This window comes from Danio rerio, chromosome 20, assembly GCF_052040795.2.
Source record: "Danio rerio strain M-AB ecotype USA chromosome 20, GRCz13ab, whole genome shotgun sequence".
Taxonomy (NCBI): Eukaryota; Metazoa; Chordata; class Actinopteri; order Cypriniformes; family Danionidae; genus Danio; species Danio rerio.
In genome coordinates this window covers 17,228,938-17,255,000 of record NC_141040.1, presented here as the reverse complement: position 1 = coordinate 17,255,000, position 26,063 = coordinate 17,228,938, and the positions used below count along the sequence as shown (strand labels likewise).

General features: G+C 34.6%; 1 protein-coding gene across 11 annotated transcripts in view; it reads left to right on the top strand.

The window, feature by feature from the left end:
* ralgps2 (Ral GEF with PH domain and SH3 binding motif 2) overlaps positions 1–26,063 on the top strand; it is a 225,702-nt gene that overhangs the window by 88,150 nt on the left and 111,489 nt on the right. For all 11 annotated transcript variants that reach the window (XR_015517496.1, XR_015517498.1, XR_015517497.1 and 8 more), the window contains 2 exon segments: positions 300–350; positions 24,913–24,996. Coding sequence is in view for 2 of the 11 variants with exons in the window: in NM_200474.3 (NP_956768.2) it covers positions 300–350; positions 24,913–24,996 (135 nt within the window). In the remaining 9 variants the exon portion in view is untranslated.

Here is a 26,063-nt window from a genome sequence, read left to right as displayed (position 1 = left end):
AGGGCCACGAAAGACCACTGTTTCAACAGAGTGTTTTCACACCTCTAGTTTGAAAAACAGTCAGGAAAGTGGGTGTGTCCAGCTATGTTTAGGTGGGAGTGTCGGGGGAGGAAAAGAGAGAAGATTTTTGCATAAAAATGAGAATTTCTGTTTGGGCAAGCACTGATTTTCAGAGCCAAAACAAACACACACCGAGTGGAAAAAGACAGTGACTGCGTTTACATGTTATCGTGAAAGTTCAAAGTGTAATTCATTCCTCCTAAAATGAAAATAACTGTTGTCTTTTCGTTCTCCTGCAGGGGCAGATCACTCTTATGGATGCTCCAGTGTTCAGAGCCATCCAACCTGAGGTACGGTTTACTTTTCACTCTATTACTGCGTTAACTTCATTCATTCATTCATTCATTCATTCATTCATTCATTCATTCATTTTACACAAAACGTTAGGGCTGTCTAAAGATTAATCATAATTAATGGTATAGTTTATCCAAAAATGAGAATTTACTCATTGTTTGCTCTCCCTCAAGTAGTTTAAAACCTTTGAGTTTTTTTTATTTTTTTTATTCTGTTATATATATATATATATATATATATATATATATATATATATATATATACTCGCGGCCACTTTATTAGGTACTGCCTTACTAGTACCTGCTTGGACCCCATTTTGGTTTCAGAACTGCCTAAATCCTTTGTGGCAGATTCAACAAGGTACTGGAAATATTCCCTTTGAGATTTTGGTCCATGTTGACATGATAGCATCACTCAGTTGATGCAGATTTTTCAGCTGCACATCTATGATACTAATCTCCCATTCCACCACATCCCAAAGGAGCTCTATTGGATTGAAATCTGGTGACTGTGGAGGCCATTTGAGTACAGTGAATTCACTGTCATGTCCAATTGTCAATGTCAATAAAGTGGCCAGTGTGTGTTTGTGTATATGGATTGAAAGAAGACATTTTGAAGAAAGCTGAAAACCTGTAACCGATGACTTCCATATTATTTGTTTTTCCTACTTTGGAAGTGAATGGTTACAGATGTCCAGCTTTCTTCAAAATATCTTCTTTTGTGTTTAACAGATGTCAAATAGGTTTGAAACAAGTAAAATATGAGTAAATAGTGACAGACCTTTCAGTCTTGGTTAAATGTATTTGATGAATCTCTTGAATCGTATAAAAACATTAAAAGTTTGTATTTACGTAATATATAGAGGAAAGGGTTCTTGCGTATAAATAGAAATTTCTGTATTTTCATACTTAATGCCTGGTTGTAATAACACTTTTTATGTTTGTATATTAATTTTGGATTTGTAAATACACATATTTTTGTATATTTCAGCAAGTATTTATATAATATAATAATTATTTAATATACAGTTAAAGTTGGAATTATTAGCCCCCCTTTGAATTTTTATTTCTTTTTAAATATTTCTCAAATGATGTTTAACAGAGCAAGATAATTTTCACAGTATGTCTGATAATATTTTTTTCTTCCGGAGAAAGTCTTATTTGTTTTATTTAGGCTAGAATAAAAGCTTTTAATAAAAAAAAAAAAAACATTTTAAGGTCTAAATTATTAGCCCTTTTAAGCTATGTATTTTATCGATAGTCTACAGAACAAGCTTTTGTTATACAATAACTTGCCTAATTACTCTAACCTGCCAAGTTCACCTACTGTAATTAACCTAATTAAGCCTTTAAATGTCACTTTAAGCTGTATAGAAGTGTCTTGAAAAATATCTAGTCAAATATTATTTACTGTCATCATCGCAAAGATAAAATAAATCAGTTACTAGAAATGAGTTATTAAAACTATTATGTTTAGAAATGTGTTGAAAACAATCTTCTCTCTGTTAAACGAAAATTGGGGAAAAATAAACAGGGGGCTAATACTTCTGACTTTAACTTTACATTATAGTATATAAATTTTACGAATTGTGTTATAAAATATAAATACAAGTTTTTATTATTGAAGTGATTAATTATTTCACAGCGCAATTTGAAATTAAATGGGGTTTTGTGTTAAGATATTTGGCTTTTTTTCCCCACCTTTGAACCTTTTTAAAACACATCACATGATCATATGCGATTCATTTGATCTGTTCATTATTTTGTTTTTGTTTTGTTTTGAAGCTAAGTAAGGCTAAGGTAAAAAGTGAAAAAGTTTCACTGAATTTTGAGTCTAAATCGATACCTAAAAAACAAGAGCGTAATATAAAAATGTCAGACTGTTTATTTTCTTCATACGATAACGACTCGAGAAGTTAGAATTGTGTTATGTTGTTGTCATTATTTTTATTTTTTTATGTTTAGTTTATTTTTTTTTGTGATGGCCTATTTACTTTCATATTCCTTAGTCCTTTCTTTTCAGCCTGTTGCCTGATGTCTGCTTACTTTTACACACAGTTTTGAACACTGTTGAACACAATGCACCATGTGCTTCTTTGAATATGCTGTTTTACTTGGATACACAACACCGCTCGCAGTTTCCCTTTATTTAAAGCAATCATCATTTGAGTCTTCAGATAAAAATAAAGACTGTATGTTGTATTGTAAGTGTAAGCAGCAGTAGATGTTTTCTTCAGTCTTTTCTTTCGAATTGCTCACTTATATGAATGAGGTCAGACTGCTGAGCACATGATGTAGAACTGACTAACAGCCAAAAGCATGAGTAACTTTGTTTATATGCCAAAGGCCTTTTTTGACTCTCCGTTTGGCATTTGCAGATGGTTTGTTTTAGTCAGGGCTTTCTGCAGGTGTAACATTTTGGTTGTGCTTTTGCACATATTGCCTGTTTTGTGAGATTTATGTTTAACTGACTGGTTGAGTTGTTACTAAAGTTTTCTTACTCAGGGGTTATATTTGGATAAAAGCTGGCAGTTCCAGAGTTTCCCAATAGAGGGCAGTAAGTGCGCAGTTGAGTATTTCTGTGCTGATGGTGTTTAAAAAAAGAATATGATAATAGTGAATTAAAGAAAAGTTGTCTTTATTTAGTCTTTTATGTCACTTTAAATTTTTGTGACTTTCTGTTTGATTCTCAGGCATGTTTTATTTTATTTTGCTTTAGGTTTTGTATGTTTGTAGTGTTTTGTCTATGTAATGTCAATAGAGATCAAAACTGTTTGATGTTAACCATTTTAAAATACTTTATTCTTTTGGTCCCACATTTTATATTATCGCGTATACCTGTGAACCTACATGATAAATAGATGTGTGAGTAGTATGTAACTACAGTGTATGTACACACTGGTGGTACGTAGTATTTACTTGTGTAATACTGGTGTAACTACTCACACGTAACAACTCATTGAATAGTAATTGTAAGTTCAAATGTGTAACAGGACAGTGGTAACAACACTAAAAAAGTACACATCTGTAACAAGAATTACACAAGTGCATTGTGTAACAACAATATACTTGCAGGCATTTTCCCACTTCCACACCTGTTTGCATACCATGTACTTCTGAACACTGTATTAGAATAGGAATGGCAGAACTAACATTGCATTCGAAGATTTTACCTTGTAATACAAGTGTTATTACAGGGTAAATCCTCAGGTACTGTCCACTCAATGTAAATTGTAAAATGGTCACAAATTACTCTGTAATATATAAAACCTGTGCAACTGTTTAACAACAGCAAACTTCTGACAAAAAAGTACGGGTGTATATTGAAATATAAAAATATACCTTATTTTTTACATGTTGTTTTTAGGAAAATTGTAGAATCATATCAGTAATTCACATTAAAGGGGTAGTTTACCAAAGATTGTGTTATTAATGTCCTGTTACACTTTTGAACTTACACATACTATTCAGTGTGTTGTTACATGTGTGTGGTTACACCAGTATTACACAAGTGAATACTATATACCAGCGTGTACATGTAGTTACATACTACATACATATCTAGTTACCGTTTACGTTCACAGGTTTAAGCGACACTTAAAATAAAGTGTCACCATAATTTTTGTTATGCTTTATTAATTTTATTTATTTGTTTTGTATTTTATTTTATAGCTAACTATTAAAGCTTGTTTAGATTTTTTTGTTGATTGAAAGTTGATTACCAACACTCTACAAACTATTTTGCTTTGTGTTTGCAGTTTCTACTCTGTTTTGGGCTGATTTGATTTGACTTTTGTGTTTTAATGTTAAGATGAAATTGTCAGTATGTGATTTGTTATATGTATATGCAGTTGAAGTCAGAATTTTTAGCTTCCCTTTGATTTAGATTTTTTTTGTCTATTTTCAATATTTCCTAAATGATGGTTAACAGAGCAAGGACATTTTCACAGTATGTCTGATAATATTTTTTCTTCTGAAGAAAGTTTATTTGTTTTACTTCGGCTAGATTAAAAGCAGTTTTAAATTTTTTAAAAAACATTTTAAGGTCAATATTATTAGCCCTTTTAAGCTGTTTTCGATAGTCTACAGAACAAACCATCGTTGTACAATAACTTGCCTAATTACCTTAATCTGCCTAGTTAACCAAATTAACCTAGTTAAGCCTTTAAATGTCACTAAGTCTTGTAGAAGTGTCGTGAAAAATATCCAGTCAAATTTTATTTACCGTCATCATGGCAAAGATAAAATAAATCAGTCATTGGAAATGAGTTATTAAAACTATTATAGAAATGTGTTGAAAAAATCTTCAGCTAAACAGAAACTGGGGAAAAACAGGGGCTAATAATTGAGCGGGGCTAATAATTCTGACTTCAACTGTGTATATATTTATTAATTTTTAAAAAATATTTTTTTATGTACAGTTGAAATCAAAATTATAACCCCTCCTGTGAATTTTTAAAAATTCTTTTTCAAATATCCTTCCCAAGTGATGTTTAACCGACCGAGCACATGTTAACAACATTTCTTCTGGGGAAAGTCCTATTTCAAATCATTTTAAATTTTTTATTTCTTTTTTTAACTAGTTTAAGAACGATATTTTGTGCCCGTTTATTCAATAATTTTCCTGATTAGCATAATAATTTACATCACTTTCATCTGAATACTAGTATCTTGCAAAATATCTAGAAAAAATGTATAATGACCAAAACAAAATAAATTAGTTATTAACGTTATTAGAAATATTTTCCCAGCACTTGTGAAATATTTTTTAAACAATTAATTTCACTGGAGTGTAACTATTTTTGACTTCAGGTGTATGTGCATGTGTTGCATAATTCATGTTTTGTTTTTTAATGTTTATCTTGTTTATTAAATGTAAGAAGATTAAAATTGACATTTTTTTTTTGTTTTTTTTGCTAAATAAATCGTATATAACCAAAATCAAACAAAAAGTGCCCAGGGGTAGCTTAATTAATGTCTCGGTGCTCTTTGGGTAAGGGATTCAGATTTTTGCTGTAAATCATAAATAACCTCTCACACTTGTGAAACTCAGGATAGATTTTTGTATGTTTAATTATTGTTTATTATTGCTTTTGTTTGTTTATTTATTTAATAATCCAATTTGTATATTTGTTTAATATGGTTTTACTTAAGACTTTCATCCTTTCTGATAAAAAAAAACATTGAGTCAACTTAAGCAAGTGTAAAGCAACTTGCTGCACAGCTTTTTTTGAGTTGACGCAACTTAAATAGTGTACAGTACTTGTGTTAAAATCTGAGTTGACTCAAAAAAAAATGCTGTTGCTTTTTCAAGTTCAGTCAACTTGTTTTTTTTACACTGTAAATATCAAAATCTGTTTAATTGTACACATTCTTCTGAATTTCTTAGCTGTGATCTTTATTTTTTCTTCGTCACAAGACATCAGCATTGTTTGATTATCGCCGTTTTTGTAATATATATTTATATTTTTCTTTTCCAACAAAAAAAAAAAAAAAAACGTTTTGTAAAGATGAGAGACAGTTTTAGTTTACCAAACTATCACAAACCCACAGAATAGAAAGCAAATCAAAAAGCCGCAGTTCTTTTGCTCATTGACATCTGGCCCTCATGCTGTCCTCCATCTCTGCCTCCTACTCCAGACATTTATTAGCTCAGACATGCTTTATCCTCGTCTGTATTTTGGGCTTTGAGCCACACAGACGGTGATTTATACAGCATTTGATGAGGCTACCACACATCGCATGCTAATGTAGCATTTACTAAAAAATCAAGACGACAGAGGAGGACGAGAAGAATTTTCTGTTTGCAGAAAATGATGGTTGGCGTGAGCTTTTTTCGTCCTTATTTATGGTAATTGCGGTAATTTGTGTAATTGGGTCTACTGTTTTCCATAGCTGGACGTTTTGATTGATTATACACTGTTGTTTTGGCAGCAGTATTTTTTGGTCGTGTGTGTTTTTTATTGGAGAAGCAAGGATGAAATTGCAGGTCTCGTCTTTAAAAACATGAGGGTCTGGTTCTTTCTGGAAGATGATTTTCAAAATGTCTGGGATTGATTTAGCTGAGGATTTAGCCAACATGTGTATAAGACGACCAATTATGTGTACAGATAATGGTTATTGCTGGATTTTCTGGATCAGGTCTGCTTTTGTGTAATAATCTGGCAGTTGTGGCCTTTGGTGGAAGGGATTTGTCGAAGGATTTTTGACGATTTCTCTGAATCCGGTAGCTTATATAGTGTAACGTCTTGAAATGAGGGAAATTGTTTGGCTAATGTTTTATAATGTGCTACTGTTGTTTATATTATTACACATTGAACAGTTTGGAAGTTGGTGCTAGGGTAAACATTCATTCATTTATTTTTCATTGGCTTAGTCGCTTATTTATGAGGATTCACCACAGCAGAATGTTTTACACAGCGGACGTTCTTTCAGCCACGACTCAGTACTGGGAAACACCCATACGCACTCATTCACACACACACACTCATACACTATGGCCAATTTAGTTCATCCAGTTCACTTATAGCACATTTCTTTGAAATGTGGGGGTAACCGGAGCACCCTGAGGAAACCCATGTGAACATGGGGAGAATATGCAAACTCCACACAAATGTCTTCTGACCCAGCTGGGACTCGAATCACAACCTTCTTGCTGTGAGGCGATAGTGCTAACCACTGAGCCACTCTGCTGCCCTAGCATAGACATGTTGTTTTTTAAATTTAATGTTTTTAACATTAGCTGAAAAGGTTTATCTTGGTAACAATATAGTAGTGATTGGGTTTTTATTTAAAGTAAGTCATATTTTTTAATGTTTCTCGCTGGTGGAATGATCTTCTCATTCCCACACAAACTGTTGAATCATTGGTAGCATTCGGCGCAAGGAAGCGATCACGAATTGAGGAGCGGGGAAGGGGGGCGAGTGGAGTGACAATGCGGGGAAGCCCTCACAAACTGAGGAGCGATCACAAACTAAGGAGCTGGAGAGGGGGCGGGGTGAAGCGACGACGCGGGGAAGCCTTCACAAACTGAGGAGTGATCACAAACAAGCAGCGAGAGCGTCAAAGTAACTGGAAGTCATTCATTTTCAATAAAAAACCGGCGGCGAGGAGCAGCGCAGCACATCTTCTCCGGTGTGGGTGTTGAGGAGAGTTGAAATCAAGTCAACTTTATTGTAATAAGCTATGATGCGGTCGGCGGCCAGCAATTAGTGTGAAGTAGTCAACTGCTTTAGAGGAGTTCAGAAAACACAGTCCTGTGAACTTTGGTTCCGACCACAGTTGGGTTTGATTATTGCGGTTGCCGGATTTTCAAATCGCGATGACGCGGGGCCCCCTAATCACGTGGGGCCCCCCCGCGGTGCGTGCCCTGCGGGCCCATCCGCTACGCCACTGCCTATATAATGTTGAATAAAATACAAGAGGGGAAACTGATAATGACAAATGTCTCATTTTACCAGTGAAAAAATTGTCTAATGGTGTTGTCGATGACAAATGACAAGCACATTTCTCAAACATAATTATTCAACATCACATTTATGAATAGTGGTATTCTGATGTCATCCTTTTACTGTGAATTAACAAACAGGACATATTGAAAGTCTGTTCAAGTCCACCATTCCATGTGCATACAAAATTTAGCATTTTAAACAGCAGTAGACCTATACATATTCCTGCTATTTTTATTATTATTATTTTTTACCATATGTTTGAGAAATAACACAAAAATAATAGCCTACCCATATTAACCTAATCTACAGAATCGTGAGAAAATCGTGATCTTGATTTTAAAGCAAAATAAAAAAAATAAAAGAATCGTGCAGGTCTAATTCTGTGTGTACCTCACACGGGTGAGTAGGCTTGACAAACCACCTGTAGAAATTACACTATTTCATCTCTTGAACACTTTATCTGACTCTAGCACCAATTTTGCACATTTGCACCAGACACTTTTTTTTTTACCATCACTTCATATCTCTTTTAAAAAACAAACAAACAAGCAAACAAACAAACAAACTTTGTGTATTTATAATATGTGCTTCACCAACTTTTTGATTTATTGACTAATTCGTATGAATTTGTATGATCTCATTCTTACAATTCAGTAAAATTTGCTCATCCTTCTATGACGGTTGGGTTTAGGGGCGGGGTTGGGTGCCACACATTTTTTTTTTAAACTAGATGACTAGATTTTAATATACATTTTTTGGATGTATATTAACAATCTTGGATTAGTTTATATCAATTTAACCAAAACATACAAGTTGTGTTTTAGAGTAATACCCTGTGAATCAAAGACAAAATAGTTTTCAAGCATGTAAATAAACAAATAAATAAATAAATTGATCGTAACTGCACAGTTGAAGTCAGAATTATTAGCCCCCCATTTATTTTTTTCCCCCCAGTTTCTGTTTAACCGAGAGATTTTTTCCAACACTTTTTTAAACGTAATAGTTTTAATAACTCAATTCTAATAACTGATTTGTTTTATCTTTGCCATGATGTCAGTAAATAATATTTGACTAGATGTTTTTTCAAGACACTTCTAAACAGCTTATAGTGACATTTAAAGGCTTAACTAGGTTAATAAAGTTAACTAGGCAGGTCAGGGTAATCAGGCAAGTTACTGAATCACGATGGTTTGTTCTGTAGATGATCGGAAACAAATATAGCTTAAAGGGGCCAATAATTTTGACCTTAAAATGGCTTTAAAAAATTTTTAAACTGCTGTTAGTCGAAGAAGTTGTCCTAAAGAAGAAGAAAGAAAAAATATTATCAGACATACTGTGAAAATTTTTCTTGCTCCGATGAACATCATTTGGTAAATATATATATAAAAAAAGGGGGGAAAAAGCAGGAAGAAAGGAAACTCGTCACACAATGAATCGCTAAATAATTTCACCAAAGTTGTGATCTTATTTATTTATTTTTTTGATGTTCACAAATATTTATAAATAAACAAACAAACAACCAAACTTGTATAAGTTATACATTACAAGTAGCTTTTTGTAAATTAAAATTTACAAGACCAGAGGTGAGTGGGCTTGACAAACCACCTGTAAAGAAAACACTTTTGTTTTATCTCTCTAAAACTTTAACCGACTCTTGCACCAGTTTTGCGCATTTTCACCAGACACTTTCTTACAATCACTCTATATCTGTAACAAAACACTGCATTTTGCTCTTAATTCTCTGAGCACTAACAGTTCATTTGTATAGCTAGCGCTCATGTGTATATTGCCTGTTCTTGTTGATTTGCTGAATGCCTCCTCAATTGTAAGTCACTTTGGACAAAAGCATCTGCTAAATGACTAAATGTAAATGCACTTTGATTCAAGCTTCCAAATGTAGTTCCATTCAAATGCAGTAATCCTAATTGTTAGTTCATTTATAGTTTGTTCAGCCCAGCAGATGTGTGTACATTATGCAGTTTGGTCCAGTATGAGCTCATGGCTGGAATGTAAACCAGGCTTTTCTACATGCACTAAAACACAACTTTTAGAGTGATGTGTAAAATTACGTAACTGTTTCCAACCTACAGTACATGGGCAGTTCTTGTTCTATTCTCAGCATCACTTTATTAGCTGTTTTACAGGCGCTCTGTCCCACAATGCTCTGCTGCAGTGGGCAGGTTTGTTGGATTGGAGCTCAATAATGCAGTGATATGAGTGAACTTGAAGACCTGCACGCTTTTCTCTGCTATTATTGGTTTGCTGTTGTTGATGGTGGTTTTTATTAGATTTTTAATTATTATTTTTCAGTTGAGGTCGTCTAACATATTGTCACGGTTTTATCGCTTAGGTTGTGTGTTTGTGTGTGTGTGTGTTAGAATTTGTGTTTGCATGCTTGTGTTTACATGTGTATATTTGTTCGCATGCATGAATGCTTGTGTTTGGCATCTGTGTGAGTGTATGTGTGGCAGTTTGCATGTGTGTTTGTGCATTTTGCACAAGTGTGCATATGTGTGTGTTTGTGGGTTTACGACGTGTGTTTGCAATTTTGTGTTGCACAATTTTTGTTTTGTTTTTGTGTGTGCTTCTATTTTTGTTTGTGTTTGTTTTTTTTGGATTTGTTTGTTTGCTTGCGCGAGTGTGTGTCTTTTGTATGTGTGTGTGTGTGCATGCTTCCGTTTTCTTTTGCGTGTGTGCTCCTACGTTTTAGTATTTACGTGCATGTATTTGCTACGCTTTTGTTTACATGTGTATTTTCTACGTTTTTGTGTTTACATGTGTGTGCATTTTCTACGTTTTTGTGTTTACGTGTATGTGTTTGCTACGTTTTTGTTTACATGTGTGCATTTTCTACGTTTTTGTGTTTACGTGTGTGCATTTTCTAAATTTTTGTGTTTACGTGTGTGTATTCTATATGTTTTTGTTTGTGTGTGTAATTTCTATGTTTTTGTTTGTGTGTGTGTGTATTTTCTATGTTTTTGTGTTAATGTGTGTACTTTCTACCTTTTTGTTTGTGTGTGTATTTTCTTTGTTTATGTGTTTACGTGTGTACTTTCTCTGTTTCTGTGTTTACGTATGTGTATTTTCTACGTTTTTGTGTTTATGTGTGTGTATTTTCTACTTTTTTATGTTTACATGTGTGTATTTTCTACATTTTTGTGTGTTAGTGTATTTTCTACGTTTTTGTGTTTAGATGTGTGTATTGTCTACTTTTTGTGTTTACATGTGTATATTTTCTGTTTTTGTATTTAAGTATGTGTATTTTCTACGTTTTTGTGTTTATGTGTGTGTATTTTCTACTTTTTTGTGTATACATGTGTGTATTTTCTAAATTTTTGTGTTTTAGTGTATTTTCTTCGTTTTTGTGTTTACATGTGTGTATTGTCTACTTTTTGTGTTTACATGTGTGTATTTTCTATGTTTTTGTGTTTAAGTGTGTGTATTTTGTACGTTTTTGTGTTTATGTGTGTGTATTTTCTAGTTTTTTGTGTTTACATGTGTGTATTTTCTACATTTTTGTGTTTTAGTGTATTTTCTACGTTTTTGTGTTTACATGTGTGTATTTTCTACTTTTTGTGTTTATGTGTGTATTTTCTACGTTTTTGTGTTTACGTGTGTGTGTATTTTCTACGTTTTTATGTTTAAGTGTGTGTATTTTCTATGTTTTTGTGTTTAAGTATGTGTATTTTCTACGTTTTTGTTTTTATGTGTGTGTATTTTCTACTTTTTTGTGTTTACATGTGTGTATTTTCTACATTTTTGTGTTTTAGTGTATTTTCTACGTTTTTGTGTTTACATGTGTGTATTGTCTACTTTTTGTGTTTACATGTGTGTATTGTCTACTTTTTGTGTTTACATGTGTGTATTTTCTATGTTTTTGTGTTTAAGTATGTGTATTCTCTAAGTTTATGTGTTTATGTGTGTGTATTTTTTTACTTTTTTGTGTTTACATGTGTGTATTTTCTACATTTTTGTGTTTTAGTGTATTTTCTACATTTTTGTGTTTACATGTGTGTATTTTCTACTTTTTGTGTTTACATGTGTGTATTTTCTATGTTTTTGTGTTTAAGTATGTGTATTTTCTACTTTTTTGTGTTTACATGTGTGTATTTTCTACATTTTTGTGTTAGTGTATTTTCTACGTTTTTGTGTTTACATGTGTGTATTGTCTACTTTTTGTGTTTACATGTGTGTATTGTCTACTTTTTGTGTTTACATGTGTATATTTTCTATGTTTTTGTATTTAAGTATGTGTATTTTCTACGTTTTTGTGTTTATGTGTGTGTATTTTCTACTTTTTTGTGTTTACATGTGTGTATTTTCTACATTTTTGTGTTTTAGTGTATTTTCTTCGTTTTTGTGTTTACATGTGTGTATTGTCTACTTTTTGTGTTTACATGTGTGTATTTTCTACATTTTTGTGTTTTAGTGTATTTTCTATATTTTTGTGTTTAAGTATGTGTATTTTGTACGTTTTTGTGTTTATGTGTGTGTATTTTCTACTTTTTTGTGTTTACATGTGTGTATTTTCTACTTTTTGTGTTTTAGTGTATTTTCTACGTTTTTGTGTTTACATGTGTGTATTTTCTACTTTTTGTGTTTACGTGTGTGTATTTTCTACGTTTTTGTGTTTACGTGTGTGTGTATTTTCTACGTTTTTATGTTTAAGTGTGTGTATTTTCTACGTTTTTGTGTTTATGTGTGTGTATTTTCTACTTTTTTGTTTGTGTGTTTTCTACGTTTTTGTGTTTACTTGTGTGTGTATTTTCTATGTTTTTTTGTTTACGTGTGTGTGTATTTTCTACATTTATGTTTATGTGTGTGTATTTTCTGTTTTTGTGTTTACGTGTGTGTGTATTTTCTACGCTTTTGTGTTTACTTGCATTAATTTTCTACATTTTTGTGTTTGTGTGTGTATTTTCTACATTTTTGTGTTTCGTGTGTGCTTCAACATTTTTGTTTACGTGTACGTGCTTGTGTATTTTCTACTTTTTTGTTTACCTGTGTGTATTTTCTACGTTTTTTGTTTACGTGTGTGTTTTGCAATAGTGTGTGTGCATCATGTGTTTGCTTGTTTGTGTGGGTTTGTATATTTGTGCATGTGTGTGTCTGTTTGCGAGTTTGTTTGTGTGCATTTTCATGTTCGTTTGTACAAGTGTGTTTGCGTGCATTAGTGTATATTTGTCTGTTTGTGTGTATATACTTGTGTGTATATGTTTATGCTTTCATTTGTTTATATTTTGTTTGTGTGCGTTTTCATGTTTTTGTTGGTTTTTGTGTGTGTGTATGTGTGTGTAGATACACACACACACACAACATATATAACTTATATATGTGTGTGTGTGTGTGTGTGTATATATATATATATATATATATATATATATATATATATATATATATATATATATATATATATATATATATAGTTTGTTTGTGTGTGTTTGCATTTGTGTGAGAATGTGCATTTTGATTGTGCATGTGTGTTTTTGCGCATTAGTGTGTTCGTGTATGTGTGAATGCTTGTTTATTCATGTTTACGTGTGTTTGGGTGTGTGCTTGCCTGAATGTGTTTGCCTGTGTGTGTTTGAATGCTTGCGTGGGTCTGTAAATAAAACTGTGTTTGTTTATGTGTGTCTGGTTATGTGTGTTTATCTATTAGGAGTGTCTGGAAGTAGGAGATGTTTTGATGTGTTGATGATTTGTGATCTGCTGAATTGAAGTGAAGCATCTTTATAAAAGCAAGACACAAAGAAGCAAGTGGTACTTTATTATCCAATAATATCCTTCAGTCTGTAGGTCACTCAGACATCTCATCTTGTGTGTGTGCAAAATGAGAAACCAGCCATAATGCCAATAGGAAAATGCACAAGTCTGAAATTAATATGTTTATGACATATTTATGACAGGGTTTGTTGTCTTGGTAATGTCACATTCTTATAACAAAGGCTTCTCAAACAATGTCACCTTTGCATTTAAAATGACAACGATACCTGTCAAAACTCCCATTTGTCCTTTTTGCATATTTTAGCATTCTATCCTGCTACCATTCCATTTAGTTTTCCTGTATTTGTTCTATATTGTTAATCTTTCCATGAAAGTTGTAAGCAACTTCAACACAAAGCTGATCTCAAATGGGATATAATTGCAAGAGCCATTCAACAGAATTTAAGCTTTTGTTTTATTTAGTCTTTAAAGCAATTTGAAATAAATATATAAATGTCTGCATTCCCTTCCTTTACATTAAAGCGTGATGTTTCCTTTTCCTATACAACTTCAGAATCAGTCAGTTTAACGTTTAACATTTGCACAATTTCATTCATGCAATTTAGTATGATTTGCTTATCCCCCAACAACGGTTGGGTTTAGGGGTAAGGTTTGGTGTCACGTCGCCTTTTAAAAATCCAACATTTTCGTACGAATTAGCCAAAAAAACTGACAAAACGTAAAATAATTCTGTTTCCTCATTAGATCAGGCTGGTCAGTTTATGTAGCAGTATGTGACTGTCAGACACGCTCCAAACTGATGAAGACACTGTATCTCTTGCTTTTATATCACAATGATAACAAATATGGACAAAGCTAAGCTAATGACACTTAACGACAGTTGTCATTAGCATTTTTTTAATTGCCATATTTCAGAACGTGTCTAATGAGCACCCCCCTTCCATTATTGTTTTATTATTGTTTCAATATACAGATTAAAAAATGTATTATAATAATATTTCAGTAAACAGGTCATGTATCTAGAAATATTTATATACATTAACTAAAGTTTATTTCACTCATTCCATTCAAGTAGTGAAACCTGTATTATATATAGATAGATTCCACACAGACTGTTTATTTCTTTTAATTTTGATGATTTTGATGACAACTAATGAAGCCCCAAATTCAGTATCTCAGAAAATTTGAATATTGTGAAAAGGTGCCACCTGGTGCCACATTATAACCAGCTATAAAACTCAAAACACCTGCAAAGGCCTTTAAATTGTCAATCAGTCTAGTTCTGTAGGCTACACAAACAAAGGGAAGATGGCGGATTGCCCAAAAGACGACCATTGACACCACGCACAAAGAGGGCAAGACACAAAATGTCATTGCAAAAGAGGCTGGCTGTCCACAGAGCTCCGTGTCCAAGCACATAAATAGAGAAGCAAAATCAAGCAAAAGATGTCATGGAAATAAAAATGTGTACAAACACTAGGGATAACCGCACCCGGGAGAGAATTGAAAAACAAAACCTATTCAAAAGTGTGGGGGAGATTCACAAAGAGTGGACTGCAGCTGGAGTCAGTGCTTCAAGAACCACTTTGCACAGATCTATGTAAGACATGGGTTTTAGTTGTTACCTTTGGTTGCCATTGCCATGATTTTTTTTTAAGTAAGACCTGTATCAACATCTTTTTCAAACTACAGTTTTATCTATACATGTAATCCTTACCTTGCCCGTTCCTCTAAACCTTAACCCCAACCTGGATTTATCTCTACAATCAGATGCTGATTTTAGTTCAGCCTTGATCAGCGGAGATTTCCAATTGCAGGATTGCCTCTGGAGACGCTTTCGCTGCTTTAAATGATGTCAGATTGCACAGGAGCGACGCACATGTATGTTCACTTAGTAAGCTGTCCTTGTTCATTGCGCTGCTCTGCATCTGGTAACATTAACTGTGGGTTTCTTTGGCTTTCATTATGGATGAGTCTGGCCGGTTTCATGCGTACCGTCATGAGGAATGCTGGAAACACACGTGAGCTGCTTTTAGATCACAAATACGACACATGGAGACGATACAAGACATAAGAGATGATCTGGAGAAAAAAAAAAAACACTGGCTCTTGATCTCGTGCTGCACAGGAAGTGCAGAAAGAGTGGACGAGGCCCAGATATCCTGAACACACATGAGGTTTTTACATTACAGCAAATGTGAGCTGGGATTTAAATGACTGGGATTTCAGGTTTTAGTACAGTACTTTAAAAATGTCAATGCTTGATACCGTTTCCAGTACCACATGGCAATATTTCTACAGCATTGATTCATACTATTTATGCATGTCTTAGCAATTTTTTTTTTTTATCTAAAGTGAAATACAAATGAGGATAAAAGAAGCACTTCTAATCAACACAGAGTAACAGTATATAACTGCTTAATCTGAGTTAGGGAGGCAACGATTATAGATTTTAGTTGCACGATTATAGTTTAAGGAATGATCACGGTTTCAAGGTTATCATGATTATTATGCATTCATTAATTTCAAAACACTGCTAGTTTATTAAATAACATTAAAAATCCTTATATCTTAAAAAAATCATGTATTGCTGGTCATTAACAAATTAATACAGCACAAAAAAATAATATTAAAAAAACAAACAATAGTCCATTTCTCTTTAGACTTAAAAATAAATAAAAAAAGTTTTGGCAGTTAAAAATAAGTAATAATTTTACGCTGAAAAATATACAGAATAATGAATGAATGAATAAATAAACAAATAAACAAACAAACAAATAATAATAAATTAAACTAATAGTGTTTGCCTAATGTAAATCTAAGCTGCATATTAGCTAAGTATTTCTTTTAAAAAAGAAAACAAATGTTGTCAAATGCTGCTGAACCTTTGTCTGAAAGGCACTTTTGATCAACTATATTACAAAATTGTTTGGTATTTATTTATTTATTTTTTGGTCATGCCCCTCGCATTCCGTTTTAGTTGCGTGTATGCAAGTTGCTCCCCATATGCACATACAAGCCACGTTCCTCTGTTGGAAATAACAAACCTGCATCTGCAAAAGACATGATATGTGAACAACCATTAATTAATAGCCTCAGCCATAGTTAATCCAGTGTGGGTATTAGCCTTGGTCTACAACAGGGGTCGCCAACCCTGTTCCTGGAGAGCCACCTTCCTGCATATTTCAGTTGCTACCCTGATCAAACACACCTGAACCAATTAATTAGGACCTGAACACCACGTGATATTTACAGGCAGGTGTGTTTGATATGGGTTGCAACTGAAATCTGCAGGAAGGTGGCTATTCAGGAACAGGGTCGGCCTCCCCTGGTCTTCAAGCTCGGAACTTTAAACTAGTACACAGTTGGCATAACTTTTAGTTGCTACAGTTTTGTTTTGTGCCGAAAATGTGTATTGAGAAGCCTTTACGATTAATTAACTGTGATGAATTAAAGTGTAGTTAATAGTGAAATCAACTAATCATTGCATCTCTAGTCTGATTTACTAAGTGATTTACTAAGATTTACCGTGTATATATAATCCATCGTTTTGAACCTTGTAACATTCAAGTAAATTGTGTCATTTAGGCTTATTTTCCACAGTTCTTAATTCTTTAATTATGTTGGAGAAATAAATGTAAAACATTATCAACTGCAAGTGAACAGTCAGGGCTCTATTTTGATGATCCAGAAGCAAAGCTCTGTGCAAAAGCATTAAGGACTTGTCCGAATCCACTTTTACAATTTTAACGTTTGGAAAATCCGCTCTGCGCTGCTGCACATGGTCTAACAGGGTTGAGCTTATTCTCTTAATGAGTTATAGGTGTGTTTTGAGAAGAAACCAATCAGAGTCTCATCTCCTATTCCCTTTAAGAGTCAGTTGCGTTGCGCCATAGCGCATTTGCTATTAACATAATGGACTTTGTAAGTGGAAAAACTGAACACTACGCAAGCAAGAGAACAGTTAAACAGAGCGTCTACAGCGCCAAGAATGAGATGAGCCTCCTCATTCTTTACTTTAACTTTTTCTCTCTTCCGTGGATAAGGAAACATGTTGTACGCACAGACATCCATTAGCGTACATAATTAATTTTGTTTGTTAAGCGCAAAGATTTGTTTCAAAACTATTTCTAAATTAAGTTCTAAAAAAGATGAAGAAGGCATGGAGGCAGTGGTTTTTATATTTATGTAGGCTAGAAAATAAATTTTTTTGTAATATTTAATCCTTTAATTTTTTTTATTTGTAATGATATTTGCATATTGCTGATCATCCTGTGTGAATTAAGCAATGTTTAAGTGAGGCGCTGCTCTGGACTTTAGACCTACTCTCAGCTGGTCTATTGCGCTGTCTATTTTAGAAAATAGCAACAATGCGCCTTAACACACCTCCTTTTTTAGACCAGTATGCCTATGGGCGCACAGATGAGCGCAAATACATTTACTATTTAAACAGCATGGTGCAAAACGTCAAAATGACTCTTGCTCCGAGCTAAAACTAGCAACCAACAATTGCGTCGTGCCTTGCACCACATTTTTTATTTGTTTCATGTTTTGTCATATGTTTTTTTTCATCTACAATAAAAGCAGTTTTTATTTTTTTTTAAAGAACATTTAAAGCTCTCTATACTATTAGCCCATTAAGCTAACTATCGTTTTACAATGATTTGCCTAATTACCACCTGCCAAGTTAACCTATTTAACCTAGTTAAGCCTTTAAATGTCACTTTAAACTGAATACTAGTATCTTGATAGGTACCTAGACAATTATTATTTACTGTCATCATGAAAAAGATAAAAAAAATTAGTCATTAAAACTATTATGTTTTGAAATGTGTCGGGGAAAAAATACAGTTAAACAGAAAATGGGGGAAAAATATACAGGAGGGATAATAATTTTGACTTACTGACCCTAACTGTACATAAATATTAGTGACAGCAGTAGTTTGTTTTATGATACTTGTTTTCATATAAAATTGTGCTTAATAAAGCATTCAAAACATACTTTTTTTGCAAATGTAGTTTTTGTTGTTTCTTTACACTCTCATTTTTTAATTATATTCATATTAAATTATATTTTTAAACCACCTAGCCTATGTATAAAGCTACATTAATTATTAATAACATATCTAGTAATAATAATAATAATAATAATAATAATAAGATTATAAACTAATAGGCCTAAATTCAGAGGCAAAAATTACAATGAATGTTAATAAATGAGTCAAATGGAGAAATGTTTTAGAAACCATTTCATTAGGTTTCTCTCTGTGTGTCTGTATTTCGTAAAGGAGAGTTTGGAGCCCGATGGGTCCCCCATCTGCACCACTCAGTATTTTGGCTGGACGCCGACGGATGCAGCTCTATTGAGCAGTTCAGATTAATGGACGCTGCATATGGCATGTCCACTTTCCTTCTGTGCTGTTTTTATAAGTCAAAGAGAGAGGAAGAGAATGAGTGGAAGTGTGTTTCTAGGAAAAGGGCTCTCTTTCAGATTTATTCCCTTCAGGTGAGGCTGTGCTTCAGACACACGTGCAGAAAATGTAGACTTACTGTAGTCGCCTAGTTAATGTCAGGAGCGTTATTTGTGTTGTTCATCTTCTGGATTTTGCCATTTCAGCCTACAACGTTGTTTCACAGCTCAACTATTACCCTCTATCATACTACTTTCAATTAGAGCCTGTGATGTTGCTGAAACTGTGTGACCGACTCAATACTAGCATTGAGAACCAACTCGCTACATTCAGTTCAATTGAATAAAGCCATTGTTCAGTTCTGCTCTACCTCAGTTGTGCATTACATCACTAAAGAAGAACGGAAATCAGCCCTTAACCTCATATGCTGTTCTCGGAGAGGGTAGCATTTCATTTCATTAAATCTCAGTAGGCGATTTTCCTCATCACAGGTTCTCGATTAAACGCTGGGGGCTCAGACTCTGTTTTGGCAGATCTGCTTCTCCTGGAGAAATGGATTCAGCAGAAGTGATTTCACTGGCTTGTGTTAATGGTTGCTGGAGACACAATGCAGAAAGCACTCTTATTTAGGAGTGTGTGTGCGTGCACGTGTGTGTGTTTTGGCCCATATGCTCACATCTGTGTTTGTATTTGTTGCTAAGCTGCTATACCTCCACAGGTTGCTGATTAATTGTGTATGTTTGTCATGAGAGATTGCGGTCACACTGCTTTAGGTTTGGGTATGTACAGTCATCATGAATATGTTTAATGGTTCAATTCATTCTTCTTGAAGACCCCTTGTGGAATCACTCAGTTCTTTTTCCCTTTCCTGACAGCTGGATGTGTATCGGCGTTTGTTTTGGTGTTTTAATGGCACTAACAGCTCGTTTGAAGCTGTAAAATGTCTGAGCGTTTTGCGTAATTACATAACACACGGTTGCATAATTATGGTCGGGGTTTTCCAAGCGTGGCCAATGTGACATATGTCATGACCGCTTTCGTTTGAGAGCTAATGGATCATTTCGAAGATGACGGAACAGCTGGAGTTGAGCTTAGATCTTCATGTCTTTGAGATTTAGCTTGTCAAATTTTGTGTCTGTTCAATGGTATTGTTGCCAGATATGGATTATTAAAGGAATAACGCACCCAATCTTACCCCATAATTCACTCACACTCAAGTGGTTCCTTTGAATTAATAGATCGTAAACTGGAAGCTCGGTGTAATCAGATCATTTGAATGTGAATTGATAAATAAATACTAGCCTAGGCTAAGTTATTTAAATCAGAGTCACCATATGAAGTCTCTTTCTGATTGGATAAATCAAATGACCCATTTACATTACTCACTTTCTTTTACCTTGGGTTCATTTGAATCAGTGAGTCCTTATCTGTAAACAAACTTTGATTGAATCATTTTAACCAATGAGTCATAAACTGGAGTTATTGAATTGTTCACTTTGGACGTATGTTGACCAAAATAATTTGAACCATTAAGTTCCTTAACTAATTCCCTTCCATAAGCAAAAAATGCTCAGTGCAAACCTTGAATCCATTTAACAGGTAAGAGAAAATAATTTAACTGAAGTTTGTTTATGAATCAGTCAACTACCACATTTCTGTAGGATATTTGCAGTTTGAAAATGGTCTCCAGGTGGATAACTACAGTCTCAGAAATAGAGGTATGCTAGTTGTCACTGGGTGGTACGTTTTCAAAAGTTACTAATTTGTACCTTAAAGGTCCACATTGGTACCTAAAAAGTACAAAAGTGTTCCTCTTAAAATTTGTAGGTACCAATATATACTTCTAAGGTACCAATATGGACCCTTCAAGTACAAATTTGTACCTTTTGAAAAGGTACCACGCCAGTGACAGCTCTCGTACCTTTATTTCTGAGAGTGTAGGTAATGGCAATATTTAATATCATTGTGTCTGCTACAGCCCTGGTACATCAGCAAAGTTATTTGATTATTACGCCAGAATTCCTATCCATATTGACCTGGAAAATAACAACTTTTGATTTTCCATCCATCACAGTACATGTAGCTGTAGAAAAGTCAACCTTTCAATTGGAAAATTATCGAAACTATAAATGACAGACAGACAGACAGACAGACAGACAGACTGATAGATCGACAGGCAGACAGACAGACAGAGAAGCGAATGACACTTCATACATGCACACTGGATCTGTGCATCATAAAGTCATGTAAGTATAGGCCAATCAGATTGAATATTCTAGTGAGGGTGAAATAAATAAGGGTGAAACTTGCGTTTAACTACTTACATTTATGCAACTTAACCCTAACACTAATGCTAACATACATTAACCTTAACCCTACATCCAAAACCCTAATGCTGTGTTCACACCAGAAGCGGAAGGCACGTTAAGAGGGAGTGATTTACTTGTTAAGTCAATGCACACGGGCAAATAGACATCCTGCGGCCCGCGAATGACTTGAATGGCGCGGTGCGAATTATATGTTTTGCGCGATTGTCGCGAATCGCTCCAGTTCAAAAATCTGAACTTAAGTGGACATTCACGCCGCGTTAACCAATCAGGAGCTTGCTCTTGTGGGGGCATGATTATGGCATATCGCCTATTGTTGGTGTCCCGGGGGTAATCCTCCAGCCGACCCCGACAAGCCTGGGCTGGGCTCAGTCAGAAGCACAGCTGAAAGCCTCCCATCATCCAGGTTAAGTTTCTGAAGGAGTTTAAGAGCTCACAGAGCTGGATGCACCTCTGAAAGGATTTAGTGGACTCAGACACGGCTCTAAACGTATCAACATTGTTTTTCAGTCTTCACAAAGCACATAAACGCTGTTATTTTCTTCATAAAATCCATGTTAGCCATTTAGCAACGAAGCTAGAGTCACAGGGCAGACAGAAGCTCTGTTCATCACGCGAATCAGCGTCTGTTCTGATGTGAATTTGATACACGAATGAAGCGAGTAAACTCAAATGTTTAAGCGGCTATTTATGTGCGAATAGCATGATTTATCCGCACGTTCCGTGTCTGGTGTGAACACAGCATAACGTTAACACACATTAACCCTAACCCTACATCCAAAGCGCTTACCATAAAGCCTTACACAAAATAACTCTAGACCCTAAACTCTGAAACTAAATAACCCTAAACCCTAACACTAAATAACCCTTAACTCTAAACCCTAACCCCTAACACTAAATAACCTTAGACTTTATAACCTAAACTCTAAACACTAACACCGAATAACCCTAGCGCTAAATAACCCTACACTCTAAACCCTAAACCTTAACAGTAAAAAACCTAAACCCTTACACTAAATTACCTAAACCCTAACGCTAAATTACCCTAGGCCCTAAACCCTAAACCTTACCACTAAATAACCCTTAACCCTAAACCTTAACACTAAATAAACCTAAACCCTAACTCCTAAACCTTAACACGAAATGACCCTAGACTTTAAACCCTACCACTAAATTACACTAAACCCTAACCCTTACACCCTAACACTTAATAACCTTAGACTCTAAACCTCAAACGCTAAACTTTATCACTAAATATCCCTAACCCCTAAGCCCTCACACTAAATTACCTTAGACTCTAAACTCTAAACGCTAACACCGAATAACCCTAGACCCTAACGATAAATAACCCTAGACTCTAAACCCTATAACTAAATAACCCTAGACCCTAAACCCATACCCTTAAACCCTAACACTAAGTAACCTTAGAGTCTAAAACCTATACCCTAAATCTTAGCACCAAATAACCCTAAACGCTAACATTAAATAACCCTACACTCTAAACCCTTACACTAAATAACCTGAGACTTTAAACCCTAAAGCATACCGCTAAATTACCATAAACCGTAACCCCTAAAACTAAATAACCCCAGCTCTAAACCCTAAACACTAAATACTAACAACGAATAACCCTAAACCCTAATGCTAAATAACCCAAGACTCTAAACCCTAACACTAAATAACCCAAGACCCTAAAGCCTAAACCCTAACCCCTAAACCTAAATAACCTTCGACTCTAAACACTAAACACTGACACGGAATAACCCTTAAACCTAACAATAAATAACCCAAGACTCTAATCCCTTAACCCTAACACTAAATAACCATAACCCCCTAAACCTTAACACTAAATAACCTTAGACCCTAAAGCCTAAACTTTAACACTAAACACTAAATGCTAGCATCAAATAACCCTAGACTCTTAACCCTAACACTAAATAATAGGGATGTAACGGTATTGTAAATACCGTCATACCGCAATATTAAATTTTTTCGATATTACCGAAGTCGCATGACTCGGTAAAACTATAGGTCTTCTGAGAAAATTTGCTCAGGCGAATGAAGCGAACGGGAGGTAGCTGGAACTTCATTTCCCATCAGCCCCGGCGTGGCCATAATCCTTTGCGGTCTGTTGTCGCTACAGATCCAGTAATGCGGAAATGGAGTGTGCTGCTAGTAGCGGAGATGAAAAAAAGATGGAAATGATCGAACCTAAAGCGGGTGTTGTCGCCCGCGCGTGCTGAATAGCGGTGCTGTCGCGCGCGTTCTGATCAGCTGTGTTGTGGCGCGCGTATTGTAAAGCGCCGAGGGGGGGTTGAGCGCGCATACTCAAGAGAGGTGTTATCGCGCGCCTACTGAAGGGCTGGACTGGACGGAGGTTGTGTCGCGTCGCGGGGGCACTTTTGATCGTTTTGGAAGGGCATTTTCTATCCAAGACTAAAAAGGGCATGTGCACTGCACAGGTTGAGCCCTATGTGTGCACGTGCCTGCAAGTTGGGGAATACGACTAATAACAGTCATGGGGACTGCAGAAACACAGCACACTGTTCAGATTGATGCAGACATTGACTTGTACCGCAAAGAGACCTCTATCTATCTCACTCATGGTTTGTCCTCTCAAGTGGGGGAAAGACAATGCACAACGTTACCCCACTGCTGTCAACATGGGCCAAGTCATATCTCTCTGTCCCAGAATCCTCAGTCCCAAATGAGAGGGTTTTTTTCTGTTGCAGGGGACATTGTAAATACTCAGAGATACCAGCTTTTACCAGATTATAGTTATATGATAATTTTCCTTTAAACCCATCTCTATCTAAGTGAGTGATTAAATGTTAAATGTGATGAGTTTTTAACAATACTAAATTGAAACTTTATTTTTTTACATGGTTTAATAATTTTTTGTTATTAAAATTGAAGTTCCTGTTTCAAAGCTAACAGATAGATGGCTAATTTGTATGTCATTGACACTTTTGGCACTTTTTTGGGAGTATTTTCAAAAGTTTTTTTTTTCCTGTAAATGATTCAATAAATACCGTACCGTGACATTCATACCGAGGTATTACCGTACCGTGAAATTCTGATACCGTTACATCCCTACTAAATAACCATAGACACTAAACACTAAACAATAAACCCTAACAGCAAATAACCCTAAACCTTAACACTAAATAACACTAAACCCTAAACCTTATAAGCGCCCCCTGTAGGGTGATATAAAGATATAGTATTATAGATAAATAAACACACAGATAAAAAAAAAATGGTAAAAATGCTAATGATCTAATCTGACTCAATGATTTATGCTAAGCTAAGCTAAAAGTTCTTCCGCAAGACTCAGAGATCAGTTGAATGGATTCAAAAATGGGAAAGCTCAACTGTTTAGCTCTAGGGGACTTGTAAAATAAGACTATTTCCAAAAAAAATTATGTTTGTGTGTTCCTTTATTGTTGTTTTGTTTTGTCATTAGTCATGAGCAAGGCGTCCTGTCTCTGTTGTCTCAAGCTGATTTGCTTTTGTCACTGTAAAAACTGTGTTGTCTCCTCTTGTGCTTGACTGACTTGATTCTTTCCGTCGACTATCCTAATTACAAACCTGCTGGAACATGTTTTTTATGTGACTGTTTTTGTTCTTTTATGTTGTTTTTTAGGAGCTCTCTAGTTGTGGCTGGAACAAGAAGGAGAAGCACAGTTCAGCACCGAACGCAGTGGCCTTCACACGACGCTTCAACCAGGTACACAAACACTTATTTGTTGTCCCTCCATTAAAACAAGCTATTTAATGTATATCCAAAGAGGTTGAAATCCACAAAAACTAGACTTGCTATTAAGCTGTCTGGGTTACTTTAACAATACATTTATTTTTAAAGCTTTGGCAAGTGCAATTGGAGTATGAGGTGATGAGTGTGAGGAGTGTTAGTAGTAATTTGTCATTTTAATATTGAGCTTTTGTACCCTTTAACTGATCGTAAGTAGTTTGTCAAATAGCTGACCATCAGTAGTTTTCGTCATCTGCTGTTGCTTTGCTGATTTGTAGCCTGCTAGTAGTTTAATTAGTATTTTGGGTCTGATAAAAGGGCCTGTACTATCAGATTTACAGAAAATCAGTCTTGCAATAAATTGATTAGTTTCTTTTCAATTAAAAATGTTTACTGAATTCGCAAGCAGCATAACAATAATTTCCAGTCACAAAACTGTTACTCTGTTTTCCTCATTTTCCTATCTTGTAATGTAACCTAAAATAGTCCCATAAAGGTGGAGCAAACCATTACAAACAAAGGAGTAGGAGTGAAATCAACAAATGTACACAACTAAACAGATCAACATGTGTAAACTGTATTAATAAAATATATTAAATTACATTATGGCTTACAGGGGTTATAGAGCCCATTGATTCAATCTTTTAAATTGTACTCTGATATCTTCATACTAGGTACAGTGCTGAGCATACATGAGTACAACCCCCACAAATTTCTCATTTAAATTAATATTTTCTATAGGAAGATTTAGAATATTTGTGCATATACATTAGTTTAGTCAGTACAAAAGCCAAATCTGGAGCTTATCTAACAAAATACCTACATATAATAAATACATAATGGTTCTAAGATTAGCAGCCCAAATGTATGTTAGGGAAAAATATTAAATAAACTTTTCAAAAATCAAGAGAAACAAAAAAATATATACAATTTTGTTTTTTGCAATATTTCGCATTAATGTAAATGTATTATCTTTCCATTTCTAAAGATGTTCTGTGAATAAAATATTATTTTAATAAATATATCTGTTTAATAAATATGTT